Here is a 17,393-nt window from a genome sequence, read left to right on the forward strand (position 1 = left end):
AGGGAAACAGGCTAGCTGAACTTATGCATTACATTGCATTAATAATTTCCAAACAACAATTTCTTTCTGTTTTGCATATTTTCTGGGCTCTGTGTCATTGTTACTATATATTTTCAAGTATAAAATCATTCATCTTGAGACAATGTCTGACTGTATTATAATGCTCAAATCCTTTTTATCTTCAACGGTATTGAATGTGCTTCCCCTTCCCACCCTAGTTGATAAATTAACGATTACCCTAACCTAGATGCACAACCTTTGCATTAATTAGCATTAAATGTTAATTGCCATTTTTTTAACTTTATAATATTTATAGTACACTATACAGTTAGTATAGTATAGTACTTAACAGTACACTCGAATGTATTCAGTTTTTAAGGTGATTCAATTGCTGAAATCATACCACACTATTTATATCTCATTAAAAAACACTGAACAATCAAAACAACCATACACATTTAAACCCGAGATCTTCATTTTTTTGACAAGTATATTACCCACTTGAACAATCTGGTAGTACAGGTTAACATTTGGAGTAATGCTGGTGAATACTGTTCTGTTGAGATTATAGGGATCAGAGCTATTATACTATCTAATAAAAATAGCAAATTACTCCTGAATATTTAGGCTATGTGCATAACCTTCAAAAAAGAATTTAAAAATAAGGCATATGTTGGGTCAGTTCAGGGGGGGTGCCAGATTTATGAAGTTCTACTGTATTTGTAATTAATCTTCAATTTTTTTCTTATGGGTTCACATATCTCACATATCTGGCACAATTAGATGTAACACCAATGGGTATGCTTAAGACAGGTTGAGAAGCTATGGACCAGTCATTCTACACAAAAGTCACTACCAGTCATTCAACTATTATAACACTTGCTACCTTCACTAAGAGTTTGCCATGTTACTGCACCCACGACTTCAAATAATTAGCATTTCTCTTACTTATTGAGATTAAGAGAATGTTCATTTGAAATGCCAAGTACAATGCTCTCTTACAGAGAGTTGCTTTTGTGTTATAATACTTCAGGACCAAGGCAATGAAATGATATAATGTGCATATTACCTATTTAAAATAACAAACATAAACTGTTTTATTATTTTTTTCAGAAGTCACACCCAGATACTTAGTTAACAATCAACAGCGCATTTTTTCATAGTGATGTGGGTATTTAAAAATACAAGATGCAAATCCATAAGAGCAGCAAGTGGATAGCTTCTTAATATAGTTAATTATTATCCTGAATCCAGTAATATGAGAAATCCTAAAGCAAGTCCTAAAAGTCTTAGTGATTCTCTTAAAAGCTGTTATTCTATTATTTATTATTTAATAGTAATCACTGTTTATTTTCCTCCATGTTCCAAGGCAATATTTATCATGTGGTTGATATGAATTACAAAGACCCCCAAGTCTTTGCGGAATGCTGCTGTGAGGACTATAATAAAATCCCAAAAAAAAAATGCAATAAAAGAAGCTCAAGTCAAAAAAAAAAAAAAAAAAAAAAAAAAAAACTGCAAGAAAAAAAAATCTACCCAAACTACAAAATATGAAACACTTTCTTTTCAAAACTGCTCCACATTAATGGTTCATTTGCCTTTCCCAATATTTATACAAAGGCACATTGGACATATATATATAATAACCTGACCTTGCAGACCTCCCTTTGCAGAAAAAGAAAATATGGAAAATATATATCATCAAACTGAAAAAAGAAACAAGTATTATATTATAATTTAACATGTTTCACAATGCTCCAATATTCAACCAAAGAGCTTCATAATCTGAAATTTGCTATTGAAGCCACTTCCCTCTTGTCTTCTACTGCTATTAATGTTCATTACACCCAACTATTAGCCTGAGAAAGAACTTAAAAAGTTGTAAAGTGGGTAGAATGCAAAAACTGCTACAAGGATTGCTGTTTGCCTTGTGAAGTTGCTTCCATTTGCTTTTGTAACCAGTGCCTATAAATATTCAGTCCCTATAATTGCGTCTTACAATAGATTGATTAGTACAGATAACAGAGATTTCACTATATAGACAAAATCTGAATTCTAGATTTTTTAAAAGAGGTGGAGGATTTTTCACTGTATTAAAGTCATCTCTGAAAGTAATTAAAGTGTTCAAATCCTACTCTGTTAAATTTGAAGCTATTATCGATTGTTGAGTGTAGATCTATTATTTATTATTTAATAGTAATCACTGTTTATTTTCCTCCATGTTCCAAGGCAATATTTATCATGAAATTCTAGCCTGGTTTAAAATACAAATTTAAAACTTTTTGTTCTTCTTGTTGGAGACTTTAATCTTCCTCTTCCTGTCAACAGGCAGTTTCATAATACTGTGGCTGATATGCTGTCTGTAACTAGCTTAGTTCAGATTGTTGATACAAATAATAAGGATTTACAGACTCTGTCTGTTTTGTGTACTAACATTGCAAAATTTTGCTTCTCTCCTGTAAGAATATCCATTTTTTTCAGTTCATATTAATGTTGCTTATGCATTTCGATTAAAAAATCCAAGATTTAATTCTTCTTGTTAAAAAAATTTATATTACATAAAAAAAAAAAAAGAAAAGTTTCTATAAAATTCTTAAACTTTTCTGTTGCTCTTACATTGCTTAGTATTTTTCCTTGGAATGTGCTGAACGACTGCCCCATCAAACTCACTCTTGAGCTATTTACTACATGGCTATTATATAGTATTAGCAGTGGCAAATGATGCAAGAAAGCAAGCTTATTAAGAGTATCAACCAAGAAAAAATTCCCACATCATCTGTCCTTCCACTCCAATAATTTGTCTAGTTCTCTGAATTTATTCAACCTAACCATGTCCACAACAGATGGAAGTTTGTTCCAACAATCAACCACCCACTGGCAAAAGACAAACTTTTGCACATCTATCCTGCAGCAATCATCCTTCCTCAGTTTGAATTTATGCCCCTCGTGTGCAGTCTGAATATGAGATGAGGAAGAATACCATCAGCACCGAGCTTGCTCAATCCATTCAAAGCCTTAAACACTTCAATCAGATCACCTTGCAGGTGTCTAGCCTCCAAAACTGCAATTTGCAGAATTGAAGCCTTTTTTTGGCAAGACCCTTTTGTTCCCTTCATCAATCTCATTGCCCTTTTCTGCACCCATTCCAGCAGATCTGGAATGTACTGCTCTGAACTTCTTGTCTCTCCTTCTAAAAGCTCAGAAGTTTCAAAATTATGGTGGGATGAAGAACTGGAATTTCATTTAGGCTTAAACAAAAATTATTTAGGGAAAAAAATTGAGGAATCCTTCAACTCAAAAGTGTCATAACTACAACTGTGCTAGAGATGCCTTTGTCAATTAAAAAAAAAAAAAAAAAAAACTTATGTCCAAGTATACTTCACTTGAAAAGAATGTATTTTCAGAATCCTCATCGATGTTCTCTTGGTTAGATTTCATTTGTAGGTTTGAAAGGCGTCTGATTGTCCCAGTTTGCCTTAGCTCCTTTTAAATCCTCTTTCCAAATTCCAACATTCTCCATTTCTTTTTCTGCAGATGGCAAAAAAAAACAAAAAAACCTAATAAATGAGCTTCCTCTGTCTAATGTTTTTAGCCATAACTCATTCCTAATTATGTAATTAAATTCTCTAATCCTTGACTGTCTTACTACTATTTTTAATAGACATCCTAAAGAGATTTTTTTCTGATCTATTGGCTTTCTTATAATGTCTATCCTGTTCTTAAAATTAAAATCCCTACCTTCCTAAGCACTTTGAATCAATCACAATTTCCTCTTCCCTACTAAAACTACCTCAAAAAGCAGTGCTTTCTCTATTGACTAAGCAAATTCTTCCTAAAATTTCTCTATGACAAAGGTGTCTCAACAGTGACCAACCTACTTGAAACCTCTTTGCTTGTTTCCAATGCTTTTAATATAAATGGGCAGTTGGATTTTGTTTTTCCTGACCATGAAACTTCCTTTGACACTGTAAATCCTCATATGCTTTGCTCACTATTGGCCACCCCTCTTCACAATTTTAGGGGATATTTTACATCTTATGCTTCTTTTTTGAACTGCACACTGGTTCTCTCTTGAGGTAATCAAGTTATAACTAGAATGGTTTTTACAGAGATTCCTTGGGGTGGTACCCTTCTCTGATCATCTCAGCTTTGATTTCTCCTCTGTTGCCACTTGATGTCCCTCTAACTTCTTATGCTGATGATTTAAAAATCTGGTACATTTCTCAGAACAGTGTTGAAGTTGTGAGTAACAATATTAAACTAAATCCTTCTCTTTTGACGGTTAAAGATTGTTTCTATGGGTTTATAAACAATATTAATATAGATAAATCTGCTTGTAAAAAAAATCTGTCCATTCAGAGTTCTCCCTTTGTTTGATGGTCATACCATCCTGTCTGTGTCTGTTCGCAAGACCTTCGCTTCTTGGTTGATCAAAACTTTCAGTTTGTGTTTCACCTACAAATTCTCAGAGTTTCCTCACTACAAAAAAATGTGGCTTATTAAATAGAACTTAGGCCACACCTCCAAAGCTCCTGTAATAAAAAAAATACAATGACCTTGTTATTCTCTTCAATCTTATATGCCCCTGAAGGGTGGTTCACCTTTATTAACTAACTTCTGATTTAATTAGTTTAAGGTTAGTAAGTCAGCAGAGGTGGACTACAAACTTAAAATCAGGATTTGGTTTCACTATATCCAAAACTCAAATGACCTCAAGTATAAATTTTCCCTTACTCTACAAATTAATGTAAAATCTATAATTTCTTTCTGTACACTGTAGGAATGAATGGCTATGTCCCTCTCTCTAGTCAGTAATGGCCTGGCATATCCCTCCTAAAAACACCATTCAAAAACATAAATCAGTTTTTCTAGAGAATAAAATGAACTTTATACACAGAATGTTTCTTTGTCCCTCCTTGGCATTAAATAACAAATATCAGATTGGTACCTCTATGTAATGGGTAATTGCCCATAGAAGGGAACTGATGAAATTTTATACGGTTTCTAACTGCATTATGGGGTATTTTCTTGAATCAAATCATTGTTATGTTGTAACTGCTCTGTTCTTATACATATTCTATGTAACTTGGAAGAAATACATCCCTTGTTGTTTTGCATTCTAGCATTTCTAATTTGTGTTTCAAAAGTATAACTGAGTTGTGTAAATGATTGTAATGGTATTTTAATTCTATAATGTGAACCTCTCTTGCTTTTTGCTATCCAGGATATATGATTGGAAGTATCCTAGGTACCTTTCACTTATAATAAACTGATATTTATTTATTCATATATGGTAGATACATTCCCCAACTGAAAAGGGAATTGCATGAGATAGAGTACAGAAATGTTGCACACAAAATGGATGATGAAGAGAATGAAATTTTGTACAGCCAGATGGAGGGAGCAAGCAGATAAGAATGTATTAGCATAGGGAACTAATTATCAAGGTATAAGCTTGGATTTGTGGTTGTGTCACTCTCACAGCAGGAGTATGCTTCTTTGTTGATAATGAAAAAGATTTTTGTAAACTGATAATTAAAACTTAAAAGTAACCTTATAAAACTTTTTATCTTCAACCAACTAAAACATAAAAAGAAAAGGATAAAAATAAAAATTACATTTATATTTATGAGAGGCATTTGAAAGGTTGGTGGCCTGAGTATAAAAAGGTAGTGGCTACACTTAATTTCTGTACTTAATGTATAATACTTCAAACAGTAACCTACCAAGTTTCATGTAGTTTTTGATAACATTTTGTTTTACTTACAAGTCCTGAAGTAAATCAAGTTGTGTGAATGATGAAAGATGGACAAAATCAGTCACTGTATGGTCATCCAATATTTGGGTGGGGGGGGAGAGGTCTGTTGGATTGTTTTGATTTTTGTGGCGCAAAAACAGCAAGGTTATAGTGCACCATGAAAAGGTTAAAATTCAAGAAAGATGAGACTGGTAACCTTTTAAAAAGGTTACTTCGTCGAAAGTGCATATATATATATATAAAGGCATATCAATAGATAAAATTAGTACAATGGGGAGAAGAGGGCTAATGCCTAATGCAATTCATGAGGATATGGTTACAACATTGGAGGAAGATCCGCCCACCTCCTATTATTATTATTAGCCATATGGTGCAAGGAAGCCTGAGGCTTATGCTGCACCAGCCAAAAAAAAATTCCCGAGTTACCCTGAGAGAGAGAGAGAGAGAGAGAGAGAGAGAGAGAGAGAGAGAGAGAGAGAGAGAGAGAGAGAGAGAGAGAGAGAGAGAGAGAGAGAGAGAGAGAGAGGAATCACCAAGAAAGAGAAGAATGATGATATCCAGCTCAGGACCCTGGGGGTTTGCCAAGCCCATACTCACCAGATGTGAGCAGTTAAGAAGTGAGCAGCAGAATTTAAATGACAGAGGAAGAGTCTGGAAAATGACCTGTACTGTGTAAGATCTGCTGCATCCATCAATCCAGAAGGTGACAGTGTGAATGTTCTGGCAATCGGTGATCAAGAAGTGACAGTTTGGTACATTTCCAGTGCCTTGGGCATTTCATCTGAATGTATGTACCACATATAACTGATGTTCTCACAGTGAAAAAGGTGTCAGCACTGTCTCCAAAATTGTTGGCAGCAAATCAAAATCACAAGAGTTGTCAAATCAAGTGAACATTGCATCATTTTCAAGAAGATCCAACAAACATCCTTGTAAGGTTTGTGCCTATGGATGAGATACAGGTCCATCACTTCCAACCAGAGGTGAAGTGGTCCAATGTGTGAATGACGAAAGATGGACAAAATCAGTCAATGTATGATCATCCAATATTTGGGTGGTGAGGAAAAACAGTGTTTTCTCCACTGTTTGGACTTCCAAAGAAAGCCAAGTCAATTTCTTCTGCTGGCAAAGTGATGGCACTGGTTTTTTTTTGGAATGAAGATGGAGTGTTGCTAGGGTATTACCTTCAAAAAGGCAAAACAGTCACAGGGACATTATGTGGACTTTATGAAGTCTGCATAATATACCCCTATGTGTTATACCAGGATAACATGCCTGTTCACAAGTCTGTTTGCATGAAAACATCAAAGAAAAAGAACAAGGAAAACCTGAGAAAGGAGTCTTGTTCCATCTGGACAATGTGTCTGCTCATAAGTCTTTCACTGCCATGGCTATATTGCATGAGTGTGGCTTTTAAATCTCAGACCATACCTCATATTCACCAGATCTAGCACCATGAGACTTTTACCTATTTCTTAATTTGGAAAAAAAAAAAAAAATACCTGGTTAGCATCCATTTTCCCACTGACAGTGATGTCACTGCTGAAATGGATGCAAACATGGAGGCCCAAGAGCAAACTTTTTTTGCAACTGGAAACAATGCATTTCAGAATTGGTGGCAAAAATTTAACCCTGAGGGCTCACATCTGGTGAGTATGGGCCTGGCACACCCAGGGTCCTGAGGTGGATATCATCATTCTTCTCTTTCTTGGTGATTCCCTTCTACTTTTGACACACTCTCTCTCTCTCTCTCTCTCTCTCGGGAACTTTTTTTTTCCTAGTGCAGCATAAGCCTCAGGCTTCCTTGCATCATATGGATAATAATAATAATAATAACTGATTGATTCCAAGGGGGGAAGAGGCACTATGTTGAAAAGTAACCTATTACCACACTCCTCATATAAACTCATCATACTCAGGCCTTGAACTTTTCAAATGCCTCTTAAACATTTAGTGGACACCATATAATATCTAATAGTAAACATCTGACAATACCTTCTAAATTCCAAAATCTAACATCAAAGCTTTTAACATGCAATACTACTAAAATGGAGAAACACTTAAATTTTTTTTTAAAACTTTAGAAGCAAGTTTATACAGCATCCACCAAAATAAGGCAAATAAAAGAAGAAAAAAAACTTTCCGTATTACTTGTCAATTCCCTTTAATTATTTGTCTAGTTCTTCCTAAAAATTATTCAAACTGCCCACTTCCACAGCACTAGATGGAAGTTTGTTCTAACAATCTGGCTGAAAACAAATTTCTACACGTCAATCCTGCAGCCATACTTCTTCAATTGAAATTTATGTTATGGAAGTGGGTAATCTGAATAAATTTAGGGAAGGATTAGACAAATTATTAGAGAAGACTTACAGATGATGTAAGCAAGGTGACTTCAGGACAGGATTCTCAACTATGGATCACCTTCACGTAATATCACAGCTAACGGAGAAAGCAAATGAATATAAAACACCATTATGCCTGGCATTTGTGGATTATGAAAAGGCATTTGTCTCCATACAGCATAAGGCAATGTTTCGGGCACATATATCATGATTTTGAAGAAAATATATGAGAATGCATATATATTGCATATGTCCTTTATTAGACTAGACAAAGCCAGTAGCAAATTTAAAATTGAGAAAGGAGTTTGAAAATTCCACACTGCTCCAATTTGTGCAGCAGTCTTCCACGTGCAACAGTATCAAAAGCCTTTCTAAAATCCAAATATATGATATCAAAGTTATTCCCTGCATCCAGTTCCTTTGTGACCACATCATAGTATCCAATCAAATTGGTCAGGCAAGACTTTCCTTAACAAAACCATGCTGTGTCTGAGTTATAACTAAAGTCTTGTCTAGATGATCCTGCAGTGCTTCTTTAACCAGTTGCCTTCATTAATTTTCCTGGAAGAGAAGATAAACTAACAGGTCTATAATTACTTGTGTAGCCCTTTGATCCTCCTTTGTGAATTGGGGTCACATTTGCAATTCTCCAGTCCATGGGTACCTCCCCTGAGTCTAAAGAAGTTCTCATAATTATGGCTAAGGATTTGCTTACTTCCTTTGCTGCCTCACTTAATATAACTGGACAGCTCCCATCCAACCCGGGTGCCTTTTTTATGTTTATCTTCAGCAATTTCTTCTCAGTTATTACAAAATAATCCAGCTCACTGCCAGAGTTTAACTCATCTCTAGCATTCCCCTTCCTGAATAACTCCTCATGGGTGAATGTAGATGCAAAATACTCATTTAGTTAGTTAGCCACCTGAGCAGGATCATCAACAGTTGAGCCATCAATATCCAGTGGACCAATCTGATTCATCCCCTTCCTTCTAGAGTTTACATAGGTAAAGAACTCTTTGTTGTTTTTCTTTGCATCCTTTGCCAAGGATTTCTCATAATCTGCCTTTGCCTGCTTAATCTCTTTTGTGACTTGGTTACAGACCAGCTTATATCTATCATAGGCTTCCATGTCACCCATTAATTTATAAGTATCCCATGCATTTTTCTTCTCTGCCACATGTCTCATTAGTTCATCTGACATCCATTTAGGCCTAAACCTTGAACAATATTTCTTAGTTGGTATGTAAAGCCTAGTAGCTTTCAAGATAAATTCTTTGAATGCTTCCCATTTTGAATTTGCTGTTGGTAACATCATCAGTTGGTCCCACCGTTTAGAATTGAAATACTGTCTCAGACCACCGTAGTCACCTTTATGAAAGCAAAAACCCTTCCCTTCCCTTTACCCCTGATAGTAGTTACCTCTTTTGGTAAATCCCACTTCGGCACACTGTGATCACTGCCACCTAGTGGTTCCTTTATCTGCAGATTCTTAATGCATGAAGAATCACTACTGATAATCAGATCAAGAGAATTACTCCCTCTAGTTGCCTCCAGAACATGCTGACATAGAAAACAATCATCCAATAAATCCACAAAAGCCTTGTTAGTGTGTGAGTGACCAACCCACAAATTCCAGTCAATATCTGGGAAATAATTAAAATCCCCCATTATAAGACTCTGATTTACTGGCCCACTCTATTTCCCTGTACAGTTCTTTATTATACTCATCAGAGTCATTAGGCCTATAACACACTCCTACTCTCAATTTTGATCTCCCAATGCTTATGTCACACCAAACTGACTCGACACTGCACTGTCCAGCAATGTCGACTGGTTTCACTTCCTTGGATTTTGTGTTTCTTAACTAATAGTATTGCCCCTCCTCCCTTCCTATCTTGTCTATCCTTCCTGTACACATTGTACTCCCCAAAATTCCAGTTCTGCATTCCTTATATCTGTGTGACACCACGTCTCTGATATCCCAACAATATCTGCCTTTGATGTTCTGTGCAATACCTCAAATTCATCAAATTTATTTACCAAACTCCTAGCATTGGTGTACACGCAAGTATACATGAACTTGTTCCTATTCTTAGCTACCCTAACACAACCCATGTGTTTACCAGTTCCATTATGACTACCAGCAGTCTTGAAAATCCCCATTGCCTTGCTTTCAAGGCTGCTGCTCATTCCAATAGAAGCAGTGCAAGAATCACTTTCACCTCTGCCAGTGGCTACTGTTAATTATTAGTCCTTGTATCCCCCCCCCAAGCTAGCAGTTTTCCAACCCACCTAACACTGCTTGGATAGCATCAGCAAATATTCTTGCACCCTTTCTATTTAAGTGTATCCCATCCCTGTAGAAGCAGTCTCTCCTGTTAACAAGTACAGACCAGGCTGAAAAAAGTTCTACCCCTTGAGCCTTGCACAATCTTTCCAGGGTTGAATTGATCGACAAGGCTCTCATCATATACTCCCTCCTATCGTGTCTGGGCAGAATTGCAGACACTTGCGCTGTGATCTGATTGAGGTGTATAAGGCCTTGAATGGGTTGAGCACGCTGAATTCTGATGGGATCCTTCCACTTGTTCAGATTACGAACCTAAGGAGGCATATATTCAAATTAAGAAAAGACAGATGTAGAATTGATGTGCGGAAATTTGCCTTTAGCCAGCGGGTGGTTAATTGCTGGAACAAACTTCCATCTGTTGTTGTGGAAGTTGATAGGTTGAATAAATTTAATGAGGAACTGGACAGGCATTTGGAGGGAATGGTGTGATTTTTTTTTTTTTTTTTTTTGGCTGATGCTGCATAAGCTCATACACTTGCTTTCTTGCATCACATGTCGCCACTACTACTTTCAAATTCAACCCTAATTCACGGCTTTTTTTCAACAGTGGCCTGTACTTGTTAAGTAATTCTGCCAGTCTCCTACTCTTAATATCATAATGCCAACGTGTACAACAATATCACCCTTTGTGCCCTTAAAAGATGTTATCTGCTCTACAACTTCATCAACCTTTGGATGGCCATTGCACAAAACAGAAGGAACTGGAAAGTTTCTGAAGAGGCTTCATACTGCAGTGGATTGAAAATGGCTGATGATGATGACAGATGATGTAGCCAGTTTTTTTTCTTTTTTTTCTGATACAGTATAAGCTTGCTTCCTTGCATCATATGCCACAAGTAATACCGATATTAACATGACTTCCACAGCGAATTAAAATCCGCGGATTTACTAGTCAAATTCGATTAATAAAAGACGAAGTAATAAGTAATGAATACAAAAACACAAATTTAAAAAGCCAATTAATTAAAAGTGCCAAAACAATCACTTCAAACCAGATGTAGTCCCAGTATTTTCTAAAGGGATGGGGGGGGGGGTTAAGCAGTGTTCGGGGAATCATTAGCTATAATCATCATGTAGTAGTAATAAGTTCACATTATGATTATAAAGAGGGATAGCCCCAGCCTGGAAATGCCCTTAATTCTACCATTTCAAATAGTATAATGCTATAAACAGCTTTGATTTTACCTCAGTATATGAATCTTCATCAAGAATCTTCTGCTTATATTCAATTTTATTTTTAATTTCTTCGCAACTAGATTTCTTGACGGCTTTGATGGCAGCAGAGGAAACAGCTGACATTGATTATTATTTCTGCTCATAAATCTGAGAAATATCACTAGAATTATATTATCACACAAGACCTACGTAAAAATACAACACTCCTTCGATTAAAGGTATACAGACATTACACAAACACTAAAAGAGGTAAAAAGGAACGTATTAACAGAACATGTCACAAAACCGCCTAAAGGCGCCACGTATCTGCTTTAGTAGTAGTGGAATGTGATGCAAGAAAGCAAATGTATGAGCTTATTCAGCATGAGCCAAAACAAAAAAAAAATCACAAAACAATCCCCTCTGAATATTTGTCCAGTTCCTCCTTAAATTTATTTAACCTATCAACTTCCACAACGACAGATGGAAGTTTGTTCCAGCAATAAACTACCCGCTGGCTAAAGGCAAATTTCCGCACATCTATCCTTCCTCAATTTCAATTTATGTCCCCTTAGATTCGTAACCTGAACAGGTGGAAGAATCCCATCAGAATTCAGCGTGCTCAACCTATTCAAGGCCTTATACACCTCAATCAGGTCACCTCGCAGGTGCCTAGTCTCCAGCTGCTGCAATTTGCAGAATTTAAGCCTCCCTTGGTAAGAGGATCCCTTCATTCCCCTCACCAATCTTGTTGCCCTTTTCTGTACACGCTCAAGCAAATCTACATCCTTCCTAAAATGAGGCCTCCAAACATGCACGCAGTACTCAAGGCGAGGCCTCACCATTGCCTTGTACAGAGGGACAATCACCTCCTTTTCCCTGCTAACAAAATTCCTGTATATCATTGACAATACCCCATAACCTGCCCTGGCAGCCTGTCTGCATTGCTCAGAAAATGTCACATCTGACTGCACAATTACTCCCAGGTCTTTTTCATTTTCCACCACCTTAAGTGTAGTACCACACAGTTGGTACGTTTCTCTGGGGTTACTTCTACCCATATGCAGTACTTTGCATTTTTCAATGTTAAACTTCAGTTGCCACTTCTCAGCCCCTCTGCCCAAATTTTCTAGATCCTGTTGCAGTAACACACTACAATTACAATCATTAGAAACCCTGCCAACCTGTTTATATCATCTACAAACTTCGGTAGTAAGCCTGATATACCTTCATCAATATCATTGATAAATATAAAAAGCAACAGTGGACCCAACACCGAACCTTGTGGGACTCCACTAATAACATTAGTCCACAAAGAGCAGCACCCATTTCAATTTTAAAAATAAAATTTAAAAAGCCTATTAATTAAAAGTGCCAACACAATCACTTCAAACCAGATGTAGTCCAAGTATTTTCTAAAGAGGTGGAGAGGGGGATAAAGCAGTGTTCGGGGAATCATGAGCTATAATCATCGTGCAGTAGTAATTTTGATTTTGATTATAAAGATGGATAGCCCCTGCCTCTGGGACTACTGGGAAATATTGGGACTTCATCTGGTTTGAAGCGATTATGTTGGCACTTTTAATTAATTGGCTTTTTAAATTTTATTTTTAAATTTAAAATTTTTTTTATTGAACTCGAAAGAAACATTTGAACGAAAGCAAAACAAAATAAAAAATAATCAACAAAACACTCATTATAAGATCTCTCCTCTTGCATATATAGAAAACAAAAACAGCAAAGAGTTTTTTACTTATGTAAACTCTAGAAGGAAGGGGGATGAACCACATTGTTCCACTTGATATCGATGGTTCAACTGTTCATGATCCTGCTCAGGTAGCTAACAAACTTCATGAATATTTTTTATCTATATTCACACATAAGGAGTTATTCAGGGAGCAGATGGCGAGGGGTGTGTTAAACTCTGGCAGTAAGCTAGATAATCTTGTAATAACCGAGAGTAAAGCGGAGGTGAAATTGTTGAAGATAAACATAAGAAAGGTATCTCGGGTGAAGGGAATCTATCCAGTTATATTAAAGGAGGCAGCAAAGGATGTAAGCAAACCCTTAGCCATAATTGTGAGAGCTTCCTTGTACTCGGGGCAGGTATAGACTTGAGATGTGCAAATGTCACCCCAATCCACAGAGGATCAAAGGGAGAAACGGGTATTATAGACCTGTTAGTTTAATTTCTGTTCCAAGAAAATTAATGGAGACACTGGTTAAGAAGCTCTGCAGGATCATCTATACAAGACTTCAGTTATAGCTAGGACACAGCATGGTTTTGTTAAGGGGAAGTCTTGTCTGACCAATTTTATTGGACACTATGATGTAGTCACAAAGGAACTGGATGCAGGAATCGCTTTGATATCATATATTCGGATCTTAGAAAGGCTTTTGATACTGTTGCACATGGAAGACTGCTGCATAAATTGGAGCAGTGTGGAATTGGAAGCAAATTGCTGCTATGGATAAAGGGATGGTTCAGGGAGAGAAGACAGAGAGTGGTAATTAATGGACACTGCTCTTCGTGGATTAATGTTATTAATGGAGTCCCTCAGGATTCAGTGTTGGGTCCATTGTTGTTCTCTATATTTATTAATGATATTGGTGATGCCATATCAGATTTAATGTCCAAGTTTCCAGACGATATGAAGGCTGGAAGGGTTGTTAATGACACTAAATCTAACAAAATCTACTAATTTTGTTAAACTTCGTTGTCAATTAAATTGTACTTTTAACTAAATACATATAACGACTTAGATTACAAACGAAACATAATTAATTAGTACATAACTTGATACGGATGTTATACATAACTTGATACTGGAAAATATATATATACTTATAACTGTGTTGGGATACAAGTTTAGGGTTATAATTTTGTACTGAAATTGAAATTAAATCGAAATCATGACTCAGACCAGAGCAGCAAAGCAAAAGGCTCAAGCTAATGGGAGTGCTGTGGCTCAGAGGAAAACTAAGGGGGGCTGGTGCCCTCTGAATCACAGCCTTTTAAAATGCACTACTTGCATGATGTTTGTGGGGCAATCGGGTACGGGACATGATATTGCCATAGGGGATGTCTTTGTGTGTGCGCGATGCAAGGAGTGCAACGAAATCAGGCAACAACTCAGCGTTGTTATCGGTCTATATGAGAGCTTGAAGGACAGGTTGGATGCCCTCGAAGGATTTAAGGGGAGGGGCCCATCAAGCTCTCAGCTGCCCACATCAACGCCAGAGCTTGCACTTGGTCATCACGCAACACAGCGGCAACCCCCAAGGCAGAATGCGCTGGTCCCACAGGAACTAGTAGTTGTTGGTGACTCTATTGTCAGGGAAACTGGGAACATGCTTTGTAAAAAGGATAGGTGGAACAGGACCAGGGTATGTCTGCCAGGGGCAAAGGTTGATGACGTTGTAGAGCGGATATCATCTTTTAAGGGCTCAAAACGTGATAGAGATCCACACTTTGGCACTAATGATATTAAGAGTAGGAGACCGGCAGAATTACTTAACAAGTACAGGTCACTGTTGAAAAAAAGCCGAGAATTAGGGTTGAATTTGAAAGTGTCTGCAATTCTGCCCAGACACGATAGGAGGGAGTATATGATGAGAGGCCTTGTCGATCAATTCGGCCCTACAAAGACGGTCGAGGCACAAGGGGTAGAATTTTTTCCAGCCTGGTCTTTACTTGTTAACAGAAGGGATTATTTTTACACGAATGGGATACACTTAAATAGAAAGAGTGCAAGAATATTTGCTGATGCTATCGAGGCAGTGTTAGGTGGGTCGGAAAACTGTGACACCATATCAGAGACATGGTGTCACATAGATATAAGGAATGCAGAACTGGAATTTGGGGAGTACAACGTCTACAGAAAGGATAGACAGGATAGGAAGGGAGGTGGGGTTATGCTATTAGTTAAGAAACAGATAAAATCCAAGGAAGTGAAGCCAGTCGATATCGCTGGACAGTGCAGTGTCGAGTCAGTTTGGTGTGACATAAGCATTGGGAGATCAAAATTGAGAGTAGGAGTGTGCTATAGGCCTAATGGCTCTGATGAGTATAATAAGAAACTGTACAGGGAAATAGAGTGGGCTAGTAAATCAGAGTCTTATAATGGGGGAATTTAATTTCCCAGATATTGACTGGAATTCGTGGGTTGGTCACTCACACACTAGCAAGGCTTTTGTGGATTTATTGGATGATTGTTTTCTACATCGGCATGTTAGGAAGGCAACTAGAGGGAGTGATACTCTTGGTTTGATTATCAGTAGTGATTCTTCATGCATTAAGAATCTGCAGATAGAGGAACCACTAGGTGGCAGTGATCACAGTGTGCTGAAGTGGGTTGACTGAAAGAGGTAACTACCATTAGGGGTAAAGGTAAGGGTTATTGCTTTCGTAAAGGAGACTGCGATGGACTGAGACAATATTTAAATTCTATACAGTGGGACCAACTAATGATGTTACCAACAGCAAATTCAAAATGGGAAGCATTCAAAGAACTTATCTTGGACGCTACTAGGCTTTACATACCAACTAAGAAATATTGTTCAAAGTTTAGGCCTAAACGGATGTCAGATGAACTAATGAGACATATGGCAAAGAAGAAAAATGCATGGGATGCATAAAAATTAACACGTGACGCAGAAGGCTATGATAGATATAAGTTGATCTGTAACCAAGTTACAAAGGAGGTTAGGCAGGCGAAGGTAGTTATTACAAGAAATCTTTGGCAAGGGATACAAAGAAAAACAGCAAAAAGTTCTTTATTCATGTAAACTCTAGAAGGAAGGGGATGAATCAGATTGGTCCACTTGATATCGATGTTTCAACTGTTGATGGTCCTGCTCAGGTAGCTAACAAACTAAATGAATATTTTTCATCGACATTCACACATGAGGATTTATTCAGCGAGGAGAATGCCAGAGGTGTATTCAACTCTGGCAGTAAGCTAGATAATCTTGTAATAACTGAGAGTAAAGGGGAGGAGAAATTGTTGAAGATAAACACAAGAAAGGCACCTAGGGTGGATGGGATCTATCTAGTTATATTAAAGGTGGCAGCAAAGGAAGTAAGCAAACCCTTAGCAATAATTATGAGAGCTTCCTTGGACTCAGTTGAGGTACCTATAGACTGGAGTTGTGCAAATGTGACCCCAATTCACAAATGAGGAAGAAAGGCTGACACAAGTATTAATAGACCTGTGAGTTTAACTTCTGTTCCAGGAAAATTAATGGAGGCACTGGTTAAGAAAGCACTGCAGGATCTTCTAGACAAGAGTTCAGTTATAGCTCGGACACAGCATGATTTTGTTAAGGGGCAGTCTTGCCTGACCAATTTCATTGGATACTATGATGCAGTCACAAAAGAACTGGATGCAGGGAATAACTTGAATCTTAGAAAGGCTGTTGATACTGTTGCACATGAAAGAGTGCTACACAAATTGGAGCAGTGTGGCATTGGAGGCAAATTGCTGCTATGGATGAGGGGTTGGTTGAGCGGGAGAAGACAAAGAGTGGTAATCAATGGACACTGCTCATCGTGGAATAACGTTAGTAGTGGAGTCCCTCAGGGTTTAGTGTTGGGTCCATTATTGTTTTCTGTATTTATAAATAATATTGATGATGGTATATCAAGCTTAATGTCCAAGTTTGCAGACGATACAAAGGTTGGCCGGACACTATTGACGCTATGCTGCTGCAACAGGATCTGGAAAGGTTGAGCAGATGGGCTGAGAGGTGGCAAATGAAGTTTAACATTGACAAATGTAAAGTA

At 37.3% G+C, this 17,393-nt stretch overlaps 1 protein-coding gene across 1 annotated transcript in view; it reads right to left on the reverse strand.

Moving 5' to 3' along the window:
* Es2 (ess-2 splicing factor homolog) overlaps positions 1–11,841 on the reverse strand; it is a 37,483-nt gene extending 25,642 nt beyond the window's left edge. Inside the window, exon 1 of the mRNA XM_090370343.1 lies at positions 11,639–11,841. Coding sequence (XP_090226469.1) covers positions 11,639–11,752 — 114 coding nt within the window. The 5' untranslated portion in view covers positions 11,753–11,841. The remainder of the gene's footprint in view (positions 1–11,638) is intronic.
* Between the last annotated feature and the right edge of the window lie 5,552 nt (positions 11,842–17,393).

This window comes from Mastigoproctus giganteus, chromosome 3 (assembly GCF_048544385.1).
Source record: "Mastigoproctus giganteus isolate SK-2022 chromosome 3, ASM4854438v1, whole genome shotgun sequence".
Lineage (NCBI taxonomy): Eukaryota > Metazoa > Arthropoda > Arachnida > Uropygi > Thelyphonidae > Mastigoproctus > Mastigoproctus giganteus.